The following is a 25,620-nucleotide window of genomic DNA, read 5'->3' on the forward strand; positions in this document are numbered from 1 at the left end:
TTCCAGATCGGTGAACACCCACCCGTGTGCTCTGCTCAGCCTGGAGTGAGTGGCCATGCCCAGAGCCAGCCTGTGAGGGCACATCACAGCTGGACTTTGCCATTTCTCCCCTCCCAAGTGCACATCTCTGAGTCAAAGTGCTGTGCATTCCCTGTGACTGCATTAACATCTCACCTGAAAATGTCAGAAACCCCCTTGGTTTATTCCAACAACTCCTGTGATCCTTGGGTTATCCGAAATCCCCATCCTGAGTTCTAGGCTCAGTTTCTGTACTGTCAAAGACTGTGCTAAAAACAACACTCTTCTTATGATGTTTTTAGTAAACGTATCAGTTTTCTTCTTTAAGCTTTATTTGAGGTCCCTGTGTTGTCCAGAGAACAGGGTGCTCTGCAAACTCCACACTCCCCACACACCCCATCCCCAGCAGGGCACACGGGCAGGGCACACTTGTGCTTCCTCACACACCTTCCACATCTGCCTTCCCGGGCTGTGCAGGGCGAGCAGGGCTGGATGCTGAATTCCTGAATTTCATGGGCAATTTATTTGGTCTGTATTTGTGTTGCTTTAAATGGAGGATTAAGGTGAGTCCTCTGAGTGTTTCTCAAGCCTTATTTTTAAATACTACTCCATTTCCTAGTGCACATTGGCATTAAACACATGTATTGCTATCAGAACAGTGTTATCTTAAACTCACTCTCTTTACATTTTTCAAAGTAACAGGATCTTAGTCCTCCCACATTTACTCTTTTAACTGAGTTGTTTCAATCTGTGTTACCTTTCTGGACTCTTTCATAACAATAATAAACATACTGTTCCCACTCTCCCTTGCACACTGATGGATTGTTCCTCACACAATGCCATGGATAGATGCTTTTTGTACTAAAAATTCAGACTCCAAAATTTAATTATTAGTTCCAAGAAAAAAAATCAAGAATGAGAATATTCCTAATTCAATTCCAAAATTTTAAAGGGAAGAAAATGCAGATAGAAAAGAAGGAATAACAGTGAGATGAAAAGATGATTGTACATTTCTCAACGAAAGGAGACTTTTACTTAAGCTTCATTTTTAGAAAAAGTTGATTTTCTAAAGGTAGCCATGGTAAGCATTGTAAATAGCCAGGTGGGTGGGGCTGGACTCACTTTGTTTTTCCATTCTTAAATGTCAGAGAAGTAAACTCCAAGTTTCAGAACTATAGCCCGAAGAAAAAACATCATCTGATTCATGCCTTTTGTTTAATTAAAAAAGAAACCCCAAGCCCAAGCCCCTGCGATGTGCTGCCAGCACTGCTTGTCAGGAATGTCATCATAGTTGGCCTCACCTCTAGGGAGGAGGAATTTTGGAGGGAGGGCTGCAGTGGGGTTTGTCTCCCAACACCCGATCATGAGGATATAAAAGAGGCACCAGGGCAGTGAAGGCACAAGCTATCTTCTCTTGCCAGGCTGCATAACTGACCTTTGCTCCTTCTTGTGCTTCAGCCATGGCCACTTCCTTCGTGAGCTCTTCCTCCACCTACGGGGGTGGCTTTGGGGGTGCCGGGGGCGGCAGCTGTCGCCTGTCCTCGGTGCGCACCGGAGGCAGCTGCCGGGCCCCGAGCATCCATGGCGGCTCCGGCGGCCGGGGCATCTCAGTCTCCTCGGCCAGGTTTGTCTCCTCTGGAGGAGGAGGCTACGGCTTTGGGGGGGGCTATGGAGGAGGCTTTGGAGGGGGAGCAGCCTGCGGCTTTGGAGGGGGCTCTGGCTTTGGAGGGGGCTCTGGCTTTGGAGGTGGTGCTGGCTTCGGTGGAGGATTTGACCTTGGTGGCGGCTTTGGCGGTGGCGATGGCCTCCTCTCTGGCAATGAGAAGATAACCATGCAGAACCTGAATGACCGGCTGGCTTCGTACCTGGACAAGGTGCGAGCCCTGGAAGAGGCCAATTCAGATTTAGAAGTGAAAATCCGAGACTGGTACCAGAAACAAGCTCCCACCAGCCCCGCCCGTGACTACAGCAATTATTACAAGATAATTGAAGATCTCCAAGACAAGGTATGACATTCATATGTAGAGGAGTTATAAGAAGGCAAGATAATTATGGAACTGCATGTTCCATGTCTTTAAAATAAGATTGAATAATTACAAAAGGAGTGAATTCCTCATCCCAAATATATTGAGGTCCTGAGCATTCTAGTAGAAAAGAGTAGCCTCTTCTCAATTTAAACACCAAATATCTTATCCTGACAATGTGATGTTTGTTGAAATTAAAATGATTGCAGTAAAAGTTAGCCAAGTGTATTTAGAATTATCAAAATATTTATTCAAGATTCAAATAGTAAAGAATGTGACAGGTAGGCCTCAAAGGCTGGAAAGATAATTCTCCTGGCTACAGATAAGATCAGGTGTTGTACAAACATATTTCCTCATTATGGTTCTAATCCATGTTGCACAGAGTATCACAGCCCTCTGGTTTGCTCATGGAATGTGGATCAGAGATTTTACCATTATTCATGGGAACCTTTCTCCATGTTTCTTAATTGCCAGATCCTTGCTGCTACCATTGACAATTCCCGGGTCATTTTGGAGATCGACAATGCCAGGCTGGCTGCAGATGACTTTAGACTGAAGTAAGTTCACCTGGAGCACATTTGTCTTCACTCTGCTTGTCTTCACTCTCTCAAAACAGTTTTTTCTTCAGTAACTTCAGATGCAAAACACCTTGGCAAGCAGAATCCATTGATGAAGGACCAATTCAGAGTATAAATCTGACAGAACACAGCATTCAGATTACCGAGCTGTTTGCATGATCAGTTATAGCCCACGTCTTCATTTTTTTGGTGATACTCAAATATTTTTACTAGCCTGAATCACAGGGGAAAGAAGGCAGGAATTGGTGGGATTTTGACTTAGAATGAACTGAGCGACAGGAAGAGGTTGCTGTGGGGCTGCAACAGTATCTGGTGGAGTCTGAAATTTAGACTAAGGTGGGGCTTTTCCAGCTCCCAGACTCAGCAGTACATCAGATGATAAAGGTCCATGTGCAGCTGCCTTCCCTGCAGCAATGCACCTGCAGGTTTCTATTTTCCCTCCTGTGTCCCAGGCAGCCCTGGCCCACCTGTGCTTTCCTACACACCAAATCTGGGCAGACACTGCAAAACTCCTGTCCTGTGTGACAATGTTTCTACTAATGCTGATGCTGATAGTCATTATTAGGTTCTGCAAGGTGAAATGTCATGTCCTCCTCAGGAACAAAATCATACAGCACTATCTTTGCTTCCTTATGCTGTAGCTGGACATTGGAAAAAACCAGCCATACTGCTTTTAGATTTCTAAATCTGTGTGTTTTCATCTGCAGTCTACTGTTCTTCCTATATGTGGCCATTTTATAGCTCTACCAACTAGAAACTCGGACATGTTCCAGCGCTTATTTCTTTTTTGAACTGCAGGTATGAGAACGAGCTGTACCTGCGCCAGAGCGTGGAGTCCGACATCAACGGCCTGCGCCGCGTCCTGGATGAGCTGACCCTGTCCAGAGCCGACCTGGAGATGCAGATTGAGACACTGAAAGAGGAGCTGGCTTACATGAAGAAGAACCATGAAGAGGTGAGTCCTAACAGTGCAGGGAGGAGATAACTCCCCTTCGGAATTTATCTCTTGTAAACGAAACATACATGTAAAGATGTGTGTCCTGTGTGAGTACACAGAGAGTAGGGAAGCTGGTGCAACAAGAGAGAAAATGTGATAAATGTTTTATGTGTGTTCCATCCGTGATACTTGATAGCACAGGTACTGTGTACCACAGCAGGGATTGCTGGGGGCAGGACCAGTGTGAGAGGAGAGAGTCTGATCCTTCTGTGTCCTCTACCTTCTACCCTTGCAGGAAATGAAAGAGTACTCTAACCAGCTGAGTGGAACAGTCAACGTGGAAATGGATGCGGCTCCTGGCATCGATCTGACCAGAGTTCTTGCTGAGATGAGGGAACAGTATGAAGCTCTGGCTGAGAAGAACCGTAAGGATGCTGAGGCGTGGTTCTTCACCCAGGTACAGTCACACCAATGAACCGCACAGCAGTGCCTCAGCATTACCGCCCTGGCAGGGCCCTACCGCCCTTTCTCAAAATGATTGATTTTTAATACGTTTGTATGTGATTTTGCTGTTATTTTTCCTTTCAGACTGATGAACTGAACCGTGAAGTTGCCACCCACACCCAGCAGATACAGACCGGCAAGTCAGAGATCACGGAACTGCGCCGCACCCTGCAGAGCCTGGAGATCGATCTCCAGTCGCAGCTCAGCATGGTACGGAGCTGCCCCGAGCACACCGCAAGGCACTGCCTCACACTGTCCCCTTCCTCCCTTGCTGTCTCACCTCTTCTCTACTCCCCCTCCATGGGACAAACTTCATTCTAACCTCTTCTGACATTATTGCTCTTTAGAAAGCTGGGCTGGAGGCCAACCTGAGGGACACGGAGGGCCGATACTGCGCGCAGCTGGCTCAGATCCAGACCCTCATCACCGGCGTGGAGGAGCAGCTGGGCGAGCTCCGCTGTGACATGGAGCGCCAGAACCAGGAGTACAAAATGCTCATGGACATCAAGAGTCGCCTGGAGCAGGAGATCGCCACCTACCGCCAGCTGCTGGAGGGCCAGGACTCACAGTATGTCACTGTCCCAGTCCTGATGAGCAGATAGGGGTAACAACACACTCTGGAGTGGGAGCTGTGGCTGCCAGGCTGACCCCAGAGTGCTCAGTCACAACCTGCACACGCAGCCTTTGGAGCACTGGCAGAGCAGGTGCCCGGCAAAGGCCCAGGGCTGCCATAACTCAGGCTAAATCTGCACGTCAGGGATGTGGAGGATTTGAAAATATAAATGCCACCATTTTGACCATGATGAATTACATAAGGCACCAGGCCCCATATATGTGTCTCACTTAATCCTCTGGTTGCACTGGAACTAGAGCCTTCAGCCTGAGACAACCTATAAAACCTGTTCCCAGTATTTCTTTAGCTCCTGCTTTTATCTATTTGTGCATAGAGGTGAAAATACTCATTCTCACACACCAGTATCCTGAGCTAGAAAAGAGCCTGGAACAGACTCCAGCTTACTTCAGTAAAATCTACATTTTCATGCCCATTTCTCATATCTGATCTATACATGGAATTACTTTTGATTTCTGAGGAGGAATCAGCTCCTCATAGTTTCTAGATGGGGTATTCTGAGGAGAGGAGGACTATAAGGAGACACCTTAGGACAAGGAACTGGTCTGACCACTGTTCCCATTCCATCTCAAGGACATAGGGGTGGATTTCAAACTGAAAGCACCTTACCACCCCCTCTAGAAACAACACACCTCAGAACCAGCCACTGAGAGCAGCCATGTGAAATCTTGGCTGTCCACACAAATCCCTAAATGGTTCAATGGTTTCAGGGGACAGGGACAGGAATGGTCATTAATCAAATGTTTCTTTTCTACAGGTTGTCAGGAGTGAACCCCAAGGATGGTAAGAAACTTTTTTATTTAATGACGGGCTGGAATGAACAGGCAAAATAGGATTAAATAAACCTTTTAGCCTTGGATTTCCTCTTACTACCACAGATTCCATTCACCCCACAATGAGCATGTTCTCTATCATGTAGAGACAAAAATATAATACTTTGTATTTTATGCATTTTTTAAATGAGTAGATTTCCAAAATGATTGCATGAACTGCTTATGGGATTCTAAAATACCCAAATCTCCCAAAGATTCCTAAATTCCTCTGCTGATTCACATAACATACAAGATACTTCCAAATCTATATCCTAAGGTTTTCTGGATGAGAACCAGGAGGGAAAGTGGATAAGATGTAAAGGCAATTCTGCCTTTGATATGTGAAAGATCTTGTGAGAAAACAAACAAACACAACCTCATCATTCAGCTCCTCAGGGTCTTGGCAGGGCCTTATTGGTTTTTTGTTACCTATTTAATTTTTTTATTCCCCCTACAACAGTGTATGGGAGCGGTGGAAGAGTTCGTTCTGCCAATGAAGAGGATGGAAAATCTGGTTCTACCCGTGACAGGAGATTCTAATAAAGAAATACAGAATCCCCCCGTGAACCCAGTGCAGCCTCCACACTGGCTAATGCTGAGAGAAGAAGCCTCTCACTTCCCCAGATCACCAGAATGTATCCAAGAATGTCTTTCCTTAGTTTTGCTCTGCCCTTGTACATGAGCATTGGCTCGCTGGGTCGGAGATGCCAAGCCTGTTTTCTGCTGGTGCTCTATTGTGTCTCAACAATAAAGTTTCTGTTCTGCTTCTGCAAATAAATCCAGTCTAATGGTGGTTTTTTGAGCCATTGTGGCACTGCAGCACACAGCCCACAGGCCCTCCCAGCATGGGCTGCTGAAACCCAGACAGGGGATACTCTGGGAATAACAACAGCAATAACAATAATAACTTTAAAAATAGTAATAAAGATGGTGATGAATGGACAGATAAAGTGCCAGTAGATTCTGCCAGCCATCTGGAGCTGGAATCAGTTAAAAACAGAGAAGATAATATAAAAAAATCCTTAAGATCTTTGTTCTCAATTCCAAGGGCACAATGGGGCTGCAATTCATGCACAAATAAAATGTGTCTCTTAAAAAAATGCATATATTTGTGTTCCTGCACTGCCTGCAGCACCAAGGAAAATTCCCTCATCTCCTAAGGAGGCAGCAGGCACAGTCCAGGTGAAAGGAATTACTCAGAGTTTGCTGCAACTGGTTTGGTTTTCATCCATCCATCAGGAAGAACATCCCCAGCCCATGCCACTGCTGCGCCTTCTGTTTTAGCCACACCACCTTCTCCCAGCTACAAATCCCCCACCAGTGGAACTGAAGAGATGCTGATAAACCTTTAAGAGCCTGGTGAGGCATACAAAGGTTTAAGGCACACAAAACAGTTACCTAAGCACTGTACTTTGTTCACATAATGTGTTTAGAAAAGACATCCTTAGCCCCATCACTGAACATACAATCCACATTATAGTATCTGCAAAAAATGATATCATTTCTAGAATTACATATTTTATTTTCCTTACAAGCTCCTTAGAGACACTATTTTTGTGTCTTCTATTTTCTGACATTTAAGAAAAAGAAATATACACTGCTGGCATCACCAGTTTGGCCATGAGATCATTGGTGCTGCTGGTAAGAAATGCACGTCCTGCTGACTGGAAGGAGTTTGGAAGAGGTTCTGGCAAACTACAGCAAAGCAACATCACAATACACTAGAGAGGAAAAACAGATGGTATAAATTATATTTTTTCCTGAATGAAAACCTAGGTGACTATTGCTTTTATCACTCAAACAGCAAGAGAGAGAATTCCTACAGCCACAGGCAGCTGTCCATCCATTTGTATTCCAGAATGAGGAGTTGAATCAATCAATGACTGTTGGCAGGACATTGGTCTGTACAATGCAGTTGTCAAAATATTCTGCTTGTATTTGAATTGCAGATAGAAATTCAGCTCAGTTTGCTTCCCATGTTCCATTTCAGTAAAACAAGCATGATTCCCAGACGAAGCAAGCTGGGACTGAGCAGTCCCCATCTCCCAGGGAGCAGAGCAGTCCCCATCCAAGGGTGCCATCTGCTGACAACAATTTGTTTCCTTATTCGGAGTATCATTTCCATTCTCTGTTCTAGATTAAAGAGGTGACTAAACCCAAATTCAGCATTGCAGCCTGATAGAGTTGTGTCAGATTTTGAAGTAAATTGTTTGGTCTTTTTCATCGATCCTCAACATGTGTGGATCAAAACTGCGTGGCATCTTTTCCAGTTTGAAAAGGCTGAGCTTCAGGGCAAGCACTTCCCATGTCCCAGACCACCTGTACGTTGGATTAATTGCAAGAGAAAATATAATTCTGGTTTTCATGACGTGGTAATTCCATGATATTCTCAGGACTGAGGCCCTGTGGTCTCTCACATTGCCAGCCTCATTACCAGGTAGGGTGGGAATGCCATGGAGTAATTTCAGGTGAAACAGAGGATTCACTTTATTCCACATTCTATTCTGTACCTCCATGTGTCATTCCATCTCAGTGTGATTCTTCACAGACACCAGCTTGCTAAACTGAAAATTCAGCCTGAAACTGATCTCTGGTGAGATCTGCAGGATGTCATCAGTTCTATTATAATTTGGAGTTTTTTTCAAGTCAGGGCCTCAGTTTTTGTCTGATGCTTCAAGCTCATCCCCCTCCCCAGCAGCAGGGCTGACCCCAGACTGCAGCTACGGATAGTGGCTGTAACCAGAATATTTGGGGAGTGCCAAACCCTGTACTTAACCGGAAAAACCTATTTTCAGTGATTTCTTTCCCCACATAGTTAGAAATGGCAGGATTTCTACAGAAGGAAGTGTCTGAGGGAGTAATAGGAGCATGTGTTTAGTGTAAATGGAGCTGGGGAACAAGAAAGGAGCAGCTGCTGAGCAGAGCCGAGCCTGAGCCGCAAGGAGGAGCTCGAATCCTGCTCCGTCAGGAATGAAGCTGGAAGGTACCAGGGAAGCTCGAGTGCAACAATTCTTTATTGCTGCAGCATTCCAAGTGAAACAAACAGGGAAAAACACATCTCTTCCCGTTTCTCCCAGGACAGTGTAACTCTGCTCCATGCAGTCTCCCTCACCAGCTAGGATGAGCAACAGGGCCAGGGCAGACCCAGGGGAAGGGGTTTAGCCTTCACTTAGCTAAGGAAACCAGCTGCAGCATTTCTGGGAGAGCCAGTGCCCACTCAGCTTCCTGCCTCTTCCCAAGTCTTCCTCCTCTGTCTCATCCCTCAGCCATGGAGTAGAACAGGACAAAGCAAACTCACTAAACTCAGCAGCTGTCAAGGGACCACTCCCCAATCTACACCCCTACCAGCATGAGGAATAGGACAACCTGCAACAGCAACACGGCACCTTTCCCTGTTGGATGGATACAGCTTGACAGAAAGTAACTGAAACTTTCAAGAAAGACTATTCCTGCATGATTGCCAGGTCAATTTTTAGGACTGGTAGCTTTAAATAATCACTTGAATCTTTTGAGTGCTGTTACAAACTCATAGTGTAAATATTTTCTATAGCTAAGATATATCCTAATAGTATTAATGCTGGGAACAGCAAGAAATCTTTGTATTGCTGCCTATTGAGGCAAGACCACTGAAATAGGACTGCACCTCAAATCCTGAGAAAATCAGTATAAAAGTATCTCATTCTCATGTACTTCCCCTGGAAATGGGCAGCTGAAGGAACAGCTGGGCATTACTGACTCTGGACTGGAGGTTTTTTTAGTTTAGAAGCTGGATGACTTCATGAAAGCCTCACGTCTCCCACAGGCTGAAGCTATTTGGTTGCTAGGCTGTTTGACAGCTGATAGGACACTCTGCATTTGGGAATTCACAGGTTTGAGGATCCATGGGCTGCTGTAATTCTACAGCTTGAGAATTACCACAGAAAGTATCTGCATCCCTGCCCCGGCCTCCCATTTATTCCCTTCATGAGCAGGAAAACATAACATACTAACTACAGGGTTAGAAAGAAGTCTGAGGCAGAGCTGATCCTGTTCCACACCTACGGATTTTGGCCACACCTCACTATTATCATATGAAAAGAAAAAGAAGAAAAAAAAAAAAACCCAAACAAGCGAAAGGAAAGCAGCCCGGTATGTAGCTGATTCCAAACAACAACAGCGTGCAGGCTCATAAATGCTTCAGAATTGACCAAGAGGAAGCACGTTTCGTGATGACACAATCTTGTTGCTGTAGTCATTCATCGAAGGGAAACTCCCACAGGAAAAGGCATAAAGCTGCTCAGGGAAGGCGAAGAGGCTGCTCAGTGCTAGGCAGCCAAACCTGGGGTTCGATTCACACAGAGCTAAGCATGAGCACCAGCCAAGGCCCTTTCCAGTTTTTTTCTGGGTCCCTCAGGGGTAGTTCAGGGTGTGGTTTGGCCCAGCAAGGAACTTCTTACAGAACGTCAAGTGCAGATGGTGGTGCCAGCAGCACACATGCCTCCTTCTCCTCTGCCAGACCCTTCTGGCTGGCTGCAGGAGGGGCACCCTGGGGAGGCTTCGGCGAGCACTATGGGGAAAGCATCTTCCTGGGTGGGAATGAGAAACAGACTATGCAGAACCTGAATGAGCGCTTGGCTGCCTACCTGGACAAGGTCCGTGCCTTAGAAGCAGCCAACGCTCAGCTGGAGAGCTGCATCCTAGAGTGGCACAGGACAAAGTCTCATGGAAAGAGGCATGACTTCAACCAGTACGAGCAAAACGTCACTGATATGCAAAGACAGGTAAGTCAGAGCTGGGACTGTGTCATTCTGTGCTCTTCTAAGGAATTGGGGTTCTCCTTCATGCTGATGGCTTTCCTTTAAAGAAGTTAAATAAAACCTTTGAAATGTTAGAAATCCTCAGGAAGGTAGTTCCAGGACCTGGGCGTAAACATTCTTTGTGCTCACAAGGAGGAGACTGGGCACAAGAAAGACTGGAAGGGGGCAAGGGGGATTCTGCAGAGACTGGCAGAATAAAGGGATTCATCTGCTGCCAAGTGTTCCTTTCTGTACTGAAACTGGGGTTTGAGTAACTGCGGCTGGGAGAATTTGGTCTTTTTGACTGCACAAGTCTTGAGCAAATTACAAAGCAGGAGGAGTGCAGAGCCTGCCCCTCTCCTGCCGCTGTCTCCAGACAGACTGGGGCATTCCAGCTCTTTGATTCCTGCGGTAGCAGACAATGAAACTACAGGAGTTTTGGGACCAATGAGCTTATGTAATCAGATGGAAAAATACTTCATTGTAATTAACAAAATAGCAATGACAAATTCCTTGTGGATGTTTTCACTATAATTAAAAGGAGAATTTCTGGTTCCTGCCAGTAGTTAATATTAATGTTCAACAGTAACTCTTTCAATCTCCCAAACTCACGTGTCTTCAAATTTAAGCATAATATTAATCTGTATTCATAATGAACATCCTTAGCACTGTAACCATCTGTGTGACTAATCAGTGTAATTAACTTTACATACCCATATGGGGCAAAACCCAAAGCTCTTCCAAATGCAATGTTGTCATTTGCCCTCCGCTTTTTAAAATACAATTACTTGGCATTCTCAAGATCCTGAGAAATTCTTTTTTAAAGGGCTTGGAAATGGTACTAACTCACATCTTTGCTGATTTGGGCCAGGGACTTAATCAAACTCCATGCTCACAGCTAAAAGTGTTGCCTCCAGGCAGTAGATGAGGTGCTCGGACCACAGAGCCAGAACTGTCATCATCCATTTCTGTTTTAAGGATAAAGAAAGGTCACCGTCCCCAGATCTGGGACTTGGGCATTATTTTCCTTTTTAACAGAAAGAGAAATGAAAACTTGTTCATCAAGAACATATATGTGTTCAGGTTGATTTGGAATTAATAAATCGGAAAGACTTAGGAAGACAGTAAGCACAAAACCATGATGCTGACTGGGGTAAAGCCCTCACTTTTGAAGAGGTTGTACCCAAACCACTTATTTTTAACACTCACTCCTTAAAAAGCTGTCCCTGGCCACAGACACCTGGAGGCTGGTGACTGTCTTGGATGTGAAAGGAAAGGCCAGGAAAGGATCATTTAGAGGTGACAATTCAGTGATTGAACCCAGAATTTTTACTTTCTCTATAAAATATTGCAATTAGCAGCATGTCTGCCAGTAAAATGAGTGAAAATATAGCATCTAATTATTAACCATAATTATATTAATTAAATGTTAATTTAAAAGGTGAAACTAATTTATCACCTAAAATAAAATTCAGACTAAATTTAGGGTCCTGTATCCAATAATCCAGCATGTCTATGATATGCTGCCTGTCTGAACTTGGAGGTATATAATCATTTGGGTCCCACATTTTTAACCACACTCTCCTGGGTACCTGAATTCAGGATGAATGCCTGATGAAGCACCAAGGTTTGGGAAAAGCCTTGCTCCAGCCTGACTCCATCCTAACACAATGAAATAGCACCTGTTCTTCAGGTAACTGTCTCATTCAAACACCTTGTGCCACTAAAGCAAGGTGATCTACAAAGCATTCCAGAAGATGAGAGAAAGGACATGAGACTTAAGAGGTAAAGCCAGTGCAGGAAGCCTTCTTGGAAAATGCCTGTTTTGAGAAGGAATTGGAGTGTATTTCCTATACAATAATGTGTCAGTTCTTAATGAAGCTGACAGTTTGTAGACTGGTACTAGAGATGCAGCCACGTTTTTGATGGATGCAGTAAGGAATTCTATGTGACTGTTAAGAGCTAACTGGCGCATGTGAGATCTCCTGCTGGCTGCAGAGTGACTGGGGCCACAGGGCAGTGGGAAAAGCACTGACCACGGCTCAGATCGCAGAGTCACACAGCAATTCTGTACACGGCACACAGTTGAAGAACTCAAGTTGTTTTCCCGTTGCCGTGTACATTCTACAAGGCTGGATTCAAGAATTGCCTCTTCTCTGTCACCAAATTCCAGGCAGCCACACATTCAGAGTATTGTTATAATTCTTGAGCTGTCCTTGATTGTGTCCCAGGGCAGTATCCGAGGTGCTAATTGCCCAGGAATGCACAGTCTGTTAGCAGATTAGTTAAGCATTCCACAGCACCTTCTTCTTCACTACAGAGGTGAACCTTTGACACTTCAGGAGAATTTTGTCATTTCCTTGTTTCTTTGTGATTCATTGAGGTGTGGGAAATTTACTCCAAGGTGTTGTGAGCTCTGTAAATGACTTCAGTACAGCCACAGTGCCCCTTGGTTTGCTCTGTGAATGCTGAGGGAAGGTAGATGGTGGGATGGTGACCACACTTCTCTTTCCTCTGTGTTAGAAAAGGACACGATATGCATTTATGATTTCCTAATAATTATGTATGAGTTCCTGTTGGAGTACTTTCAAAGATTTGGCACAGAAAACAGAACTTTTTGCATTCAGATCTATAGTTAAAAGTCCATGTTATCAGGGACACATGAGCCTTTCCAGTGCGTGCTGAGCGCACTAAAGGAATGAGACTGTGCTCCTTCCTGCAGCTTTTAGGGCAATTTTCAAATCCCAAAGCAAAATCAAACACCTGAATCAATCACTCCATGCTGCTGGTCGATTCAGAGCAGCTATAGGTGCATAACTGAACCAGATGCCAGTGGTATTGTGCATGTAACTCCAGGCTGAAGCCTGTGGTGAGTTAAGGGTCAGTGAGTGAGTGGCAGCCACCATCACTGCTGTGCATCACAACACCAGCTCAGCAGAGTGTTCCTGCACAGGCTACTTTTTAGCATAATATTAGCTCCAGTATTTTGATTGTACTCAGACACAGCTTAATGGTTCTTACTGAAATTTGCTCTGAAGATGCCCAAGGCAGCTTTGTCAGCAATGCTGAACAGGATCAGAATCCGGTCTCAAAACCAGAGGAAGGCAGTGACTGTTACTCTGTAATAGACCATGAAGTCTGTGTAATGAAATTCTTATCCTCTATCTGGCCAGGAATAAGATGATGCCTTCTGGTTCATACCCTCAAAAAAAGTAAGAAAAAGAGTAAAGTAAGATTAAGGACAAGAATTGCAAAACATCTAGGTGAATCAGGAAATTGAACTGCTTTTATTCCTATGGTCTCCTTAGCATGGGAATTCCACTATTTAGATGCTTCCTGTGAGTAGCAAAGAGGCAAAACCAGCACAGATTATTTACTGTCACCCCATGGAAACACCAACTCTCCTGCTGGATTCTGTTTTCCAGATTGAGGATAGCAAGATCACCAATGCCAGCATCCTTTTACAAATCGATAACGCTAACATGGCAACTGAAGACTTCAGGCTCAAGTAAGCTATTCTTTGGTTTCCTCATTAGATTTGAAAGAGGATTAAACTAAACATTACTTTTTCTTGCTAATCTAATAGGGAAGTGATTTTACTGAGGTTTTCTGTTGATACTGGATGAATAAAAACAATGTAGAACAAGGCAAAAAACCCCAAAAGGATGTAAAACCCACAAATGATTGCTGAAGAACCTCGAGTCACCCTGTTTATGATACTTAGTGCAGGTCCTGATGAGCAGGTTTGACAGCAGACACTTGATACTTGTGACAAAAGGCACTTAAAACTGTCATCTGGGATTACAAATTATCCCCTCTAAGCACCGCACTTCCTAGTCCAGCCCAAATCTATTTCCTGGATTTATCACCTCTTCTGTCCAGCTCCACAGGGAACACCTGTCCTTGACCTGTCCTTGTGTAGCTTCTGCTTTGGAGCCCCATACATTGTGCACAGTAACTGAGCTGGTGCATCACTGTCTCCCAGCACAGTCTGATTTTCAGTACTTTGAAAGAGAGTTCTCTTTCAGACCAACTAAAAAGACAAAATGTTTGTACAGAACACTTTCAGGCAGGTCTTTCCAAAGGAAAGGATTTGACACTTCTGTAAGTAAGACTTCTTAGGAATCAGGAAGATTTGTCTTATTTCTAGCAGCTGGTGATCAGCTGTAAAAAAATCTCAGCATTTGGTAATATTGTGACAAGCTTGGAAACCCTGAGCACTGCCAGCCTTTCATTATCAGTCAGTAGCGTCACAAAAGGAACCAGTGGAACTGCTTTGAGGGATGGGACTCAGACTGAGTTCATTGGGTGAATGGAGAAGCACCAATAGAGCCCACAAATCATGGAGTGAAGGGAGAGATGCTGAGGAGCAAAAGTGCTTCCCATGCCCAAGAGAATCACAGCAGCATCTCCATGCCTTTGGCTCACTACAGACACTGCAAGAGTTTCGACAGGAATGTTAGTAACTGGCTTCCATCACATTTTTTCTTGTTTTTTCTGAAGGACTCAAAAGTGACCATTTTGGAAAAACTACAGCAATCAGTGCTTGCTGATACTGTTTTCAGAGAATTGTATTCTCAAAGCATTCACAACCTGGTGAATGTTAACATGCAAAAAGGGAAGTGAAAAAAAGAAATTTTATTTCCTCCCATAATGGGAGAAACTGAAATACAAAACTAATAAAACTCATTTTATTGTTAAGACTATTCAAAAATATTTAAATAGCCTATGTTAGAAACAGAATTGGTTTCTTTGATTGTTTGTTCTCTCTAGTTCCCCACATAGACTAAGCAAGTCTACTTCTCCTTATACAAGAGCCTGAATCGGGCAGTTCTCAACACGCACATTGTGTCTCCTCTTTCCTCATAAAGATACGAAGCCGAGAAGTGTCGCAGGCAGGGAGTGCAGCTGGATGTGGAGAACCTGCGGAAGGAGCTTGACGGGATGACCATTATTACCACAGACTTGGAAATGGAAATTGAAGGTTTGAGAGAAGAGCACATCCTCAGGAGGAAAGACCATGAGGAGGTAGAAAAAGTTCCACTTGGTAAAATCCTATCGCACAAATCTTTACTACCGTGTAATTAACTGAGTAAGACCCACAATCTGTAAGTGGGATTGATGATTCAGGATCTAATCCTGTTTCTGAGGCAGCCAATGAGAGTCAGGTGAGGCAAAAAGTCTGTGTCTGCTTTACCAATTACGCTGGGGTTTCAGAGAGAACAGATTGCTGGAGTCTCTCCCACCCATCTGTCATACACAGCTAATAATAACTGACATATTGGACAGAAATGTTCTCAGAAAGACTTAGATATAAATACACAGAGTACTGCTGAGTTTTAGTCATCACAGACTTTTTCCTCAGTTCTGAATATGTAATTTCCCATACTCACAGAAGTATGGAGGGGGTGAAGGTTGGAAAGGATCTCTTTAGGCCCCCTTGTCCACCCCCCCCCCCCCCTAAACTCAAGCAGGGTCACCCAGAACATCTGACCTGAGCAAAACAGATCACAAACTCTTGAAGGATCAAAATTAAAAAGAATGGTTGGTGAAATCAGGCAAAATTACTTGTTATTGCAAAATCCTAAGTACAGTAATTAGATAATTCTCAAAAGCCACACTACTCTGAAATCACCAAAGCTATATTCAGTGCTCTCTGCTATTCCCACATTTATAATTCCACTGCTTGAAACATGCTGGTTTCGCTTGATCTGGTGTTGTTTGCAGTTATTACCTAATACCGGACCAAACGTCCTGCTTGGTGTCTGTGGGTTATTAAAGCAGAGAATAAAACAGTGGTAGGTGCAGCTGCCTTTGGCTGACCCCCTTCCAGCCCAGGAGAGCTCTTGGACACAGGGGACCAGCAGAGCCATCCCTGTGTCCAGCTGATCCGCATTCCGTGATGTCATACCCCGAAAGGCTCCTTTGCCTGGGCGCTTTGAAAATGGTACCAGGCACAGAAGGTTGTGCTACACTGAAAGGAATGTTCCCCTACCTGCCTGACTGGTCCTGTAATTATGTTGTTTACACAGTAATTATATGCTTTAATCCAATTATTCCTTTAACAATTACATAGAACTTTTACATTACTCTCCTGTAAACTTAGTTATAGTTCCATAAATATTAACATAAAGGGTAAGAAAGATGAAATTACTGTTAGATTTTCATCAAGGTTTTGGGTTTCTAATAGATAAATAATTAAAAAATGTCAGTGCTTCTTCATTGAGTCCATTTCTTCCAGAAACATTCTATGAAAATATCTTCTCACATGTTTTTATCGAGTTGTGCCACAGAAGCAACTATTTGTCACTGGTTTAAGTCACATCAGAGTATTATAAATATATAAATTTTTCAAATAATGGTAACCTAATGTATATATAACAATTACCAAACCTCTCTGGGATTCTGTGGCTCTCTGAAAACTTTCTACATCCATAAACGAGTTTGCTTGTTCCCTCTGCTAACACATGAACAGGATATGGAAGCCAATCGCTCCTCACAAGACTTCAAAGTCAATGTAAAAGTAAACGCGGCTCCTCCTGCAGACTTAGGCAAGATTCTGGCAGAAATAAGAGAAGATTATGAGGCCATAATTGAAAAGAATCGTCAAAGCCTGGACAACTGGTACAAAGAACAGGTAACAGCTATTCCCTGCTCATTTCCAAGCCCCCTGTGGCGGTACCTGCCTGACCAGAGTCTGTGAGCTTTTCTCTTGCTTCTGCTCCACAGAGTGCAGCAATGTCCCTGGCAGCAACCCCTAATCCCGAGCAGATCCAGCACAACGAGAATGAGATCAAGGAGCTAAGGAGAACTTTACAGTCCCTGGACATCGAGCTGCAAGCACAGATTAGTAAGGTATCTGCTGCAGACATCTTGGGCTGCTCACTCACTCCATATATTCTCAGAAGTTGTCATGGACCAATTCTCCATTTAAATCCACAGCCTAGCATAACTTTATTGCAGTTGTTAAAGTATGAGGGAAAGTGGGATTCTGATCATACTCGACTTTGCCAAAATATGCAAAATAGATTCAGCAACCATCACCAGGAAGTGAAAAATTTATGTCTCTTCTTAGGACCAAATATGAGAAGAAGGAGAGAAGGGATAGCTGACTACAGGTCTAGAAAGAAAATGTGTCCAGAAGACAGACAGTAACACAAAGAATGCAAAGTTCGTATTTACAAGCCCCTGTTATCAAGCATGAAATACATGAATGGTGAAAAATATTGGTGGTAAACTTTCACAAATATTGCATAGGTCTTACACAGGTTAAAGCTCACATCGCAGACACCTGGAGACTTTGGAGCAATTCTGGACAGATCATGTGGAATGGACAGGACAGACATCAGTTTCAGGAGCAGGGCTTTGAGCAGAACGGATATGGCAGGGAAAAATGACTCAGTTCTGCCTCTCATGCACACACGGCACAGCTTTGTGGTTCTGCTGCCTTCACAAGAATAGTTATGCAAATGCATAAGTGTTTAAATTACCACAGCCTTAATTTTGCAATCTTCTAGCTAGAGACCAAATTTGCTCATATTTCTGTGTTGTATCTACCACATAAATAATAATCATGGTCTTGGTATTATCTGCCCCATCAGAAACACATGCTGGAAGACACCTTGGCTGACACTCGGAATTACTACGCTGCTGCACTTCAAAACATGCAGCAGATCATCTCCAGGTGTGAGGAAGAGCTGAGCCAGGTTCGTCATGACATGAAGCAGCAAAACAACCAATATAAGGTTCTTCTTGGGATCAAAACGCGCCTGGAAAAGGAAATTTCCACATACCGCCTGCTGCTGGAAGGGAATGCTGACGGGTAAGGCAGAGCTGCCCCGACTGGAACAGATGAGAGTCCTCATATTTGGATTATTTATTTGTTTGTTTGTTTATGCTTAATCAAAGCTTGTGAGTCCCATACTACATCAAGGGTTGGTATTTTAATGTGATGGATCATAATAAAAAGCCAGAGCCAATTTGAGTACAGACACACTGGTATCCATATAATTTGGATTACCTAAATTAATATAACTTTTTATTAAAAAAAGAATAAAATTCTCCACTCCCACAGCATGGCCATCTCAGCACAGCAGAATGCTTGGCCTCATTTTTATTCTCTCATCTGATTTGTATGAAGTCAAAAAAGGAAGATCAGCAGCCTTTAGAACTGCAACTCTCAGGCAGGCAGAACAGAGTGGCCTCAAGTGTGAGGGTATTTGTCAGAAACCAAATTGGGATCAACCTGAGCAACTCCAAATACACAAGAACCAATGCACCTGTCCCTGGAAGCAGTAGTGAATGTGCCCAGGGATGGTTTCCAGTGAGAGTATCTACCAAAGGGAAAGTTCACATGGTATAAAAGCATTATTCTTTTTCCTTCTTTTTTAAAATTTTTATCTCATAGTGGGATGAGGTCTCCTTAGAAACAGGAAGAAGGGGATGAATAACTTCTTGAAATTAGTGTAACATTATTTTCTCTCTATTTCATTATCTTCACAGGACAGCAAGAAAATCTGAAACTGAAGGTAAAAGTTCCTTACTTTGTTCTCTGTAGTGACTCTTAATTACTGTCATTTCCAATCAAATCTTACTCAGGCCAATTTTAACCTCACCTGAGTGAACTGTGGAAGGTGTGCATGGCAGGCTCACTCAGGCCTTTGAGAAGCATTTCAGCAGTTCCTGGCTGCTGTGAGGGGCTCACTGCAGAGCCCACTGGCTGTGCCTGCCCATGGGCTGCCTGAGCCCCAGCCCTGTCAGTCACACACATGGCCACAGCTCAGGCTGCAGACTAAAGCTTTCCTGGGATATGAGGAGGCAAGGAGACTCCACTGAGTGACTAAAACAGCGTTAGGGCTTGAGAGCAAACCGAAAATCTGCATGTCTGGAAACTCATTCTGGCATGGGCATGACCTGCAGACATCCAGGATAATCTGCTGGATTTGCATTGGCTGGGCTGTCCCTGTGTTATTCATTTGCCCTGACCTGGACCAGACCCAGGGTGACTTTCTGGCAGCACATTTCACACAGAGCAATAACAAATATTGACTCAAAGGAAAACATGTAGAGAAAACTTCACTGAGGAGGCAGCAGGCAAATGACTGTAAATGAGGCTTTCTCTGTATTACCTTGTCTCAGCATTGCTCCTCGGCTAATTAAACTTTCTTTTCTTTCAGAACACTCTGGGCTGAACAACCGAAAGCTCAAAGCGATTGTCCACGACAGTGTGAATGGGGAGGTGGTGTCCTCCACCATCAACGAGCTCCCCCCACAAGCTTGAAGGAAAGCTCTGCCAACCAGCAGCTTTCCCAGCAGCAGCTCCCACGGCCCCTCTGGGAACAGTGCCGTGGGCTGGTTCCCCGTGTGTCAAACAGGGATCCTGCAGCCAACGCGCTTCTCAAATGATCTGCAGCCTAACACTGCAAAGTGCCACACCAAGCTGGGTATAGCTGACATTGGTAGTTTAAAGAGCTTTTAGCCACCAAAATGCTGAAGAAGAGCTGTTGAATTAAAGTGACTGGCTGAGCTAGTGACAGATGTATTGTGCACATCTCCCCAGGGCAGGAATATCCACCTGGGATTCAGTTATCGCTCTGCAAATTAGCTATAATTTAAGGGGAATAATCTCTCAACTTTTTTCCTGGTCTTATGTCTCTCATCATATACCTCACTGCAGCCAATAAATTTTTATCCATTATTTGTTCTGGTCCTTGGAATATCTGATTTTGCTTTCCCTTACATATGCCCAGTCCACTGTGACAGTGTCACTGACACCGCTCAGGACAGCCGAAGCCTCATTGTTTCAGGAGGGACAATACTGGAAGAACACAAAAAAGAAAAGAGGAGACACAAGTTACAGGTGACATTTATGTGAGTGAAACTATTCAACTTCCCTATATATGACCTATCAATGTCACCACTTAAAACAGCATTATGAGTAGGAGAGTTGCAAAGTCACTTTACTAAAAATAGTCTCCCAGAAACATTTCTTTATTCTTCAGTTTGAGAGAAATTTTCTAGCACTGTCTTGACACGCTTTCCCTCAGAGTCTGTAAATACTTTTCCAGACACTCATTCTTTCTTGATGACCCAGGTAATTCAAAAAACCATCTCAGTTATTTGGTCTCAAATTAATGTTCACTGTCTCTGTCAAAGTCAGGCCAGACTGGTGTTTACAGTACATGCTAACATCAGGGAGAACTGTCAGCCTTAGCCAAACTCAGGCTTCCTCTCTTTCTCAGCTCAGCCCAATGCCCGAGTCAGCAGCAGACCGACAGCAATAGAGCTATGCAAAGATAAAATCTGGGCAAGGAAAAGAGAAATACCATTAGGATGTTTAGATGAGGAAGAGTGTAAGGCAGAAGGAAGAGAGACCAAATGGAACATAATGAGCGTGTCAGGGATTTGCATTCCAAAGTCACCGTCTGCGTGTCCAGGGCAGTCTCGCATTCATGAGCGGCATTGTCATCATGTCCCGTCATCCCCACACACCATGGACTCTCACAAAAGGCCTCTTGTTACCTGCCTCGCTTTGAAACAGGGCTCACAAAGGGGAAATCTCAAAGGAAATGCAGATTCAACTGAACAAAGTCCACTTCTGTGATACAGTGTTGTGCTACTGGCATGTTCCAACCAGTTCCTGATCCCCCTTTTCCCCCTGCACCTCAACTCTCCACCCTTCTTGCACAAAGAGATCCCAAAAGCATTGGATGGATTACCTAATGGTTTCTTTAAACTGGGTAAAACTTGTAATACAGGATTAGTAACTCCTGGCTAATTAAGAGTGTCCTTCCTTATGGTTTACCAGATTTAACAAGGCAGACCTGGTGTTAGCAGCATGTGGACAAAATGTGCCCAGGTCTTCTTGAACAATTTTCTGTGTTATTTAAAGATATGTTCATTTATCTTTATCAGAATTACATAGCAGAGCCACACTGCTGTGACACAAATAATTATAAAAAGTTCTAAGTAACCCCTTATTTCTACATCAAAGGAAAGTATGTGCTTTGTGCTGGGTTATTGTGCTGAACTACAAGAAAGAAAGAAAGAAAGAATGAAGAGCAAATAGTTGAAGTGCCTTATGGAACACACCTGTCCTTATTTCACATTGCTGAGCAATGCTTTACTCTGCCCTGGTGTCCCCTCATGCAGAGGTGAGATGCACTCCCTGTGTCACACTCGGCTGTGGTCCAAGAGGTGCTGGATAAGAGGCAGCAGAATTCCTGTTCTCTCCTACTAAGAGGCAGCAGAATTCCCACTCCACTCCACCACTGTGATGATTTTAACCTTCACACCTGTGCTGCTGCAGTCTGTACAGGTCAGACCAGTACAGCTCACAGCACCATCCTCACAGCTCACTCCGGTATTGACACTATTGTGCACTAACAACTCCAACACAGCCATTCAAGTGTCTTTTATTGAGTGGAGTAAACCAATTAGTCCTTAAACATACTAATAGGTGTTACACCACATTCTGTTTGTTTCTGGAAAAAATTCCTTATTTCTGGAGAATCTTTCACAGCTTCAGAATGCTCTGTACAACTGCATTTTCAACTTTGTGTTGAACAGCTCATGACATCTTGTCACCAGCCATGTGTGCCCTGTATCTGGTGGTTACTCATTACCTCTGAATTTGTGCTCTGGTAAATAAGCTATGCATTCCTAAATGTATTTAGGGTGGGTCTGCACCCTAAATAATAAATAATGATGCTAATACTTACCACTTGCATGCACTGTTAACATCACATTCTCACACCACGCTGAGAGATGAAGTCAGGTAGATAATGAATGGGGGCAATATTATCATTCCCATTTTATTGCCTGAGAAATTGAAAAAAGAGATGACACAACTCGCTCAAGGCTGCAAAGAAAGTCACTGAGAGCCACTAAATTAGAATCCATCACTTCACAGCTTCTACTTAGCCCAGCTATTAGATAATACAACTTCCTGAAGAGCCATTCCCCACTCACAGCAATCCTGTCAGTGTCTGATGCCTCGGAAGAGATAATGCCCTTGATTCATTCCAAGTGTTTATGGCTGGTCAGGACCCTGCACATACTCTGATGATGTTCTTCAATGTACCTGTGCCAACAGCCCAACTGAAATGAGCCTTGCACAGAATCCTGTGCCGGCAGCTCCAGCAGCTTTGTAGCATTTGGGGGACTTTAAGAGCACAGGTGGTGCTGCTTCTGATGGTGGAGCAGTGGCTTGAAGGGAAGGAAATATTCAAGACTGTGATGATGTATGGCTGGAAAAGTGACTCTGTTAGTTCATTGTATTAAAACTGATTGAACTCTGCCAGCTCATATTTGTTCTCCTTCAGTATTCCATACACACAGAAGAGCCATTTCAACACCAAGAAAGTGACAGACCTAGGCACAAAGAAAGTGCAATTTGAAAAATATGAAGTATTATTAAAAACAACACCTTCCAAGTGAATAAATTCTATTTCCCATAAATGGAAAAGGATAGCAAAGAAACATAAGCAGGACAGAACAGCATTTCTCAGTCAAAGTGAATGATGCAAGAATGCTTCTGCAAACCAACAAGATACAGGAACTCAGCCTATAAAAGGAGGCTGAAACCATCAGCGTTCACAACTGGCTCCTTGCAGTTTCACCTGCCATTTAAGGCAGTCCTGCATGGAATAATCCTCAGCATGATTTCCAAGAGCCTTGACTGCACTCCAGCCTGGGCATGAGTCACAGCTCATTTCACTTGTAGAAATGTTAAAACTTATTAAGGTGTATTACAATAGGCAGCTTTGGTAAGTGAAGTGTTGATCCCCTGGAAGAAGTGTGCGATGAGGTAATGCAGTCATGGTTTGTGCTATTAATCACACATTCTTCTGAGGAGCTGGCCCCACACTGCTGGGGTTCAGCCTTATTTATCAACAGCCACATCTGTAGAATGAGAATTTTTGCTTTCTGCCTTCCTGGTTAATGCGGATGCAAAATTAACAAAGTCATTTCAGAAAGAAAAGGAAAGAAAAGAAAAGAAATCTTGCCTTTATAGCACTGCTAAACCCACAGGTTCTATGGATTATTGAAGCAGAGAGAATAGGTAGAAGAGCCGGTAAAACATTTCACAATGTCCACACCCTGACCTATAAAGGTTTCTAAAGTTTTGCTAGGAGATGCCTGTTCCTGTGTATGAATCATTTAGAAAAAGGACGAATCTATAAACACGGAAGCAAGGAAAGAATATTGTTGGAGAGGCTGCACCCCCTGTCCCTCCATGTCCTGCATTATACCACACAAGCATCTTAATTATTGACTCTACCTGGACATTTGGCTTGGTGAAATACCAGCTAAAGTTTTACCATGTGTTGTTCCCTCATCATTCATCCCTCTGTAAAATTCTTGATTCTTTTCAAGGTGTACTTTTATGATGTCTTTAATTGTGTGACTATACTGAAATGACCTACTTGAGTCCCTGGCCTAGGACTGACACAAACCAATTGTCCGCAAAAATATTCCACAAAACAGAAGTGTCACTATCAGACAGTTTGGAGTGTCCCTATGGCAGGAGCTCCCAGTGCAAGACATGACCTAATGGTGAGGCAGGTGCAGGGCTGCTTCTTCTGGACATGTTAATTTGCTTTTTGAATGTCTGAATATGCATCAGAACCTTAAAGGCATAAAATCATAACACCCTCTGTGGTAAAGACACTTTCAATAACTATATAGACTTTGGGGGTAAATTTTTTGGCTTTCCAATGTCCTAAGGACAAGTGCAAAGGAGCCGATGTGACGGGCTGTAATTAGGCTCTATAGAAAGCAACAAAAATGAGGAATATAATTTGGAAAAATGTGTTTCAATTAAGAGGCATAATTAGCTGGAGCAGGCAGGGAAATGGAGAAACAAACAGGCTGAAGTAGCTACAAACTACAGTTCTTCCTTAGAACAGAAGTTAAAGGTGCGCTGCCTTTAGAGAATTATCAGCTTTGGCTCAGCTCCGCACTCCCCAACCAAAGAACTGGGAGTGACTCTTGCCAGAACAATTTCAAAGCAGAAAATCTGTAACGCTGTTGCAAGCAGACAGAAATTGTGATCGTAAGGTTATCTGCACAGGAAAGAAAACACATTCTTCTGTCTCATTAATGAGAAAAATGACTAATTTTTGAAAGCCATTCCAGCACCCAGGCTCTGCTTCCATGTTAATTTCACAAGAGACTGTCTCAAAACATTCTGAGAATGTATCTTCTGCTACTGTACAGATCAAAAACCTCAAAAACACAACTAAAGAAACCTTTTCTTTAATGTCTACAGCCTATCGCTGCCTAAAAATTGAGATACTCAAGCACCAGTCATATAAAAGGGTGTGATTCAAAAAGGATAATGAACACTCCCGGTCCTGAAAGACTCAGATGTCCGAATTTAGAAAGATAGCCCATTCTTCTTGTCATTTCTTCCAAACTCACTCCCTACACAGCACTGAACTCCTTAATTATGGCTAGTGCCTCTGAAGAGAAATTGTTCTCTAAACGTTTGGCCACAAGAGCGGTGCAACTAAATTTCCTGTGGATTGCGGAGCAGTGGCTTGAAGGAAAGGGGTACGGCCAGGAAAGTGGATAATATAAGAAATTTTGTTATGTAAGCCGTAAGTTTTATTTCGTCGTTCAAGTTCCGCACGGATTCTCCCGCGGTGCTCGGCACGGGGAGGGCTGGAGGCAGCTCCGTTCCGAAGGCCGGTGGTGGCCTCTAGTGACAACCAGGTAGATCCGCACGGAGCCCGGTGCCTGTCCCTGCTCCTGCCGCTCCTGCGGCTGGGGAACAACTTCCAACTGGAAATTTCTGCTGCAGTGTTTGTGCAATGAACGTTACTAACAGTGCCAGACTTTCCTCCAGGGGACTACGGAGACGGATTTTCGGCCTGTTTCCTTTATTTTGCTTTTTTAGTATCGGCTTTCCTGACACAGATCTCGACGCTGGGAGGGTATTTTGGGTTTCAAGCAGCCCATAGCTTGCTCCTGGTTCTACAAACCCCGAGAGTGGCGATCGCTGGGATGCACTGAAAGGATAATATTTCAGAGCAGTCCCCAAACAAGAAGCTGCAGCTGTGCCTCTGCCCAGGCACCTCCTGGCATTAGAGTGCAATTTTACCCTGGGGAAAAATTGAGGTTTTCTTCTGATTTGGAGGCTCCAAGTGCAACACAAAGCAAGATCCCCGGAACCACAAGAACTTTTTTTTCAGGTTAGCAAAAAAAGGCTACACAGATACGAACATGTGCAATACAGTGTGTTTGTATCTTTTATGTATCTTTTACCCTATCTTTTTCAGTGTATGAGCAGTGTGTACCTATATTTTCATAGGGCCATGAAAATTGTATTTGTCTCC

At 43.8% G+C, this 25,620-nt stretch overlaps 2 protein-coding genes across 2 annotated transcripts; both read left to right on the forward strand.

Moving 5' to 3' along the window:
* Nucleotides 1–1,478: 1,478 nt before the first annotated feature.
* On the forward strand, nucleotides 1,479–6,268 carry LOC310918591 (keratin, type I cytoskeletal 19-like; the record flags this gene model as incomplete). The annotated part of the gene is made up of 8 exons (XM_083877494.1): nucleotides 1,479–2,024; nucleotides 2,517–2,599; nucleotides 3,419–3,575; nucleotides 3,853–4,014; nucleotides 4,146–4,271; nucleotides 4,409–4,629; nucleotides 5,450–5,475; nucleotides 5,965–6,268. The coding sequence occupies 8 exons, from the start codon at nucleotides 1,479–1,481 to the stop codon at nucleotides 6,042–6,044; spliced, it is 1,401 nt and encodes a 466-aa protein (XP_083733620.1). The 3' UTR covers nucleotides 6,045–6,268.
* Nucleotides 6,269–9,311: 3,043 nt separating this feature from the next.
* On the forward strand, nucleotides 9,312–19,830 carry KRT23 (keratin 23). Its single transcript, XM_083877493.1, has 8 exons — nucleotides 9,312–10,264; nucleotides 13,705–13,787; nucleotides 15,151–15,307; nucleotides 16,755–16,916; nucleotides 17,009–17,134; nucleotides 17,881–18,101; nucleotides 18,782–18,807; nucleotides 19,456–19,830. The coding sequence occupies exons 1-8, from the start codon at nucleotides 9,713–9,715 to the stop codon at nucleotides 19,557–19,559; spliced, it is 1,431 nt and encodes a 476-aa protein (XP_083733619.1). The 5' UTR covers nucleotides 9,312–9,712; the 3' UTR covers nucleotides 19,560–19,830.
* Nucleotides 19,831–25,620: the final 5,790 nt, after the last annotated feature.

This window comes from Zosterops lateralis (genome assembly GCF_965231275.1).
Source record: "Zosterops lateralis genome assembly, chromosome: 24".
Lineage (NCBI taxonomy): Eukaryota > Metazoa > Chordata > Aves > Passeriformes > Zosteropidae > Zosterops > Zosterops lateralis.